This window comes from Artemia sp. Qi Xiang Cuo, chromosome 17, assembly GCF_049724085.1.
Source record: "Artemia sp. Qi Xiang Cuo chromosome 17, ASM4972408v1, whole genome shotgun sequence".
NCBI lineage: Eukaryota > Metazoa > Arthropoda > Branchiopoda > Anostraca > Artemiidae > Artemia > Artemia sp. Qi Xiang Cuo.
Window position 1 is genome coordinate 24012847 of NC_142810.1, and position 1901 is coordinate 24014747.

The 1901-nt window shown below is 38.6% G+C and overlaps 1 protein-coding gene across 1 annotated transcript; it reads right to left on the reverse strand.

The window, feature by feature from the left end:
* Positions 1–1082: 1082 nt before the first annotated feature.
* LOC148942028 (uncharacterized) lies at positions 1083–1454 on the reverse strand. Its single transcript, XM_089103208.1, has one exon. The coding sequence runs from the start codon at positions 1452–1454 to the stop codon at positions 1083–1085; it is 372 nt and encodes a 123-aa protein (XP_088959334.1).
* Positions 1455–1901: the final 447 nt, after the last annotated feature.

The window sequence follows — 1901 nt, forward strand, 5'->3', positions numbered from 1 at the left end:
GGGCCCTGGTCGAAGACCAAGAAAAAAGGAAACAAAAACAAAATTATACATTGTGCCAACATCGTTCTTTACTTTGGCACCGCTATTGCACTGCCTATGAAATAGACTATAATATTAAAAAATATACAAAATCCTCGTCAATTCAATTTATTCGAATAAAAATTAAACATAATATCAATAACAATAAAGATAGAAGAGAACTTGTTAAGGACCATAAAAAAAAAAAAAAAAAAAAAAAAAAAAAAAAAAAAAAATTGAAGTGACACTGAAATCAGACAAGAAAAAAAAGAAGAATACAACATGGGTTATTAAAGAAAATTGGTTAAAAGTTGAAAGATTAAATTATATTGTCAAGTTTTGTTACATTATTGTACAGCGTGCGGAAACTTGTGGCTAGCTCAACACTGGAGGGTATTTTGTTCCATTGAATAATAGATTTGTAAATGGGAGATTGCTGGGCAGCACTAGAAACACATTTAGGGATTATAAAGGCTCGATTGGATGAACGGAGACAGGGGGCTTCCGAATTATTAATGTTATAATAGGTTAGTAGTCGAGGAGGAAGAGTGTTGTGGAAAGGTGAGTAAGCAAGCGACAAGTTTAATTTTTTTATTATTTGATCTAGTGTAGCTATACCAAAATCTGAGTACAAATTACGGTTTGGATATATACGGAGAAGCCGAAAAACTGCTTAAATGGCATGGTTTTGGGCAAATTTTAGTTTCTTAGTGAAGGAGCGATTTGTATTTCCCCAAATTGATCCGCAATAAGAAAAGTAAGGAATAATAGAGGGTAATTAGGATGTCAAAAGGAAGAAAATAATTCTTACGGTTAATCATAGCTACTTGTCTCAAAATTATTGCTGTGGTGTAAGAAATATTAGAGAATTAGAGAATGATTAGAGAATGATAGAGATTAGCGAATGACAAGCTTGAGTCAATAAATACACCAAGAAACTTGGCAACCTCCACTTGCGGGAGGATGTCGGAGGAGTACTTGAGACCAAGAGCAGGTTGGATTACGTGTTTGTTGTAGGGGGTTCTAATTAATACTACTTGACTTTTTTTTGCTATTACCTTACCTTAGACCTTAGATCCTCCTGTGTCTCCAGAGGCGCTTAGGGCATCCAAGAAGAGTCGGCAGTCGTCTCTCATTGCTGCGGCCGCCGAGACATCTTCCCATTCAGGTTTGATTGAGGCATTGAGGTTTGCGAGGTCAGCCCGGTAACTGCGCCGTAGGGTATTTTTGGGGCGTCCTCTTCTTCTGGTACCACGTGGCTGCCACTGAACGACGACTTTCGGTAGTCGGGTTTCGGGCATGCGGATAACGTGACCGAGGTATCTCCACTTCATATATTTGATCACTTGGTTACCAGTGGCTGAGATATCTTTGTCTATAGTAGTGTTTGTTACTTTTTGGGACCAGTGGATATTTAGAATGCGCCTTAAGCACATGTTTTCGAACGCGAGTAGTTTCTTTTAAAGTATTTGATTTATGTGCCAAGTTTCAGAACCATAGCACAGTGTTGAGAGGACGTTGCTGTTGAACAGCCTCAGCTTAAGTCGGAGAGAGTACTTCTGGTTGCGCCATATTTGAGACAGTTTCCTGAAAGATGCATTAGCGTGGCTTAATTTTTGCTATTAATGGTCATGTTATTCGTAAGGCACCACGCCTGGACTCTGTTCAGAAGGACTTCGGCAGAAGTTATTGCCGATGGTAAATTGGTACCAGTGATAAAGAAGTTGCTGTCATCAGTAAATAGTACAGGATACCCTGAAGGGCTCAGGTACATAACAAGATCATTGATATATAATATAAATAAAATAGGGCTGAGAAGATACTTCACCTAGGCTCACACTCTGTGAGCCTAGGTGGAGTATGTAAGGTAAGGGCTGAGTAAA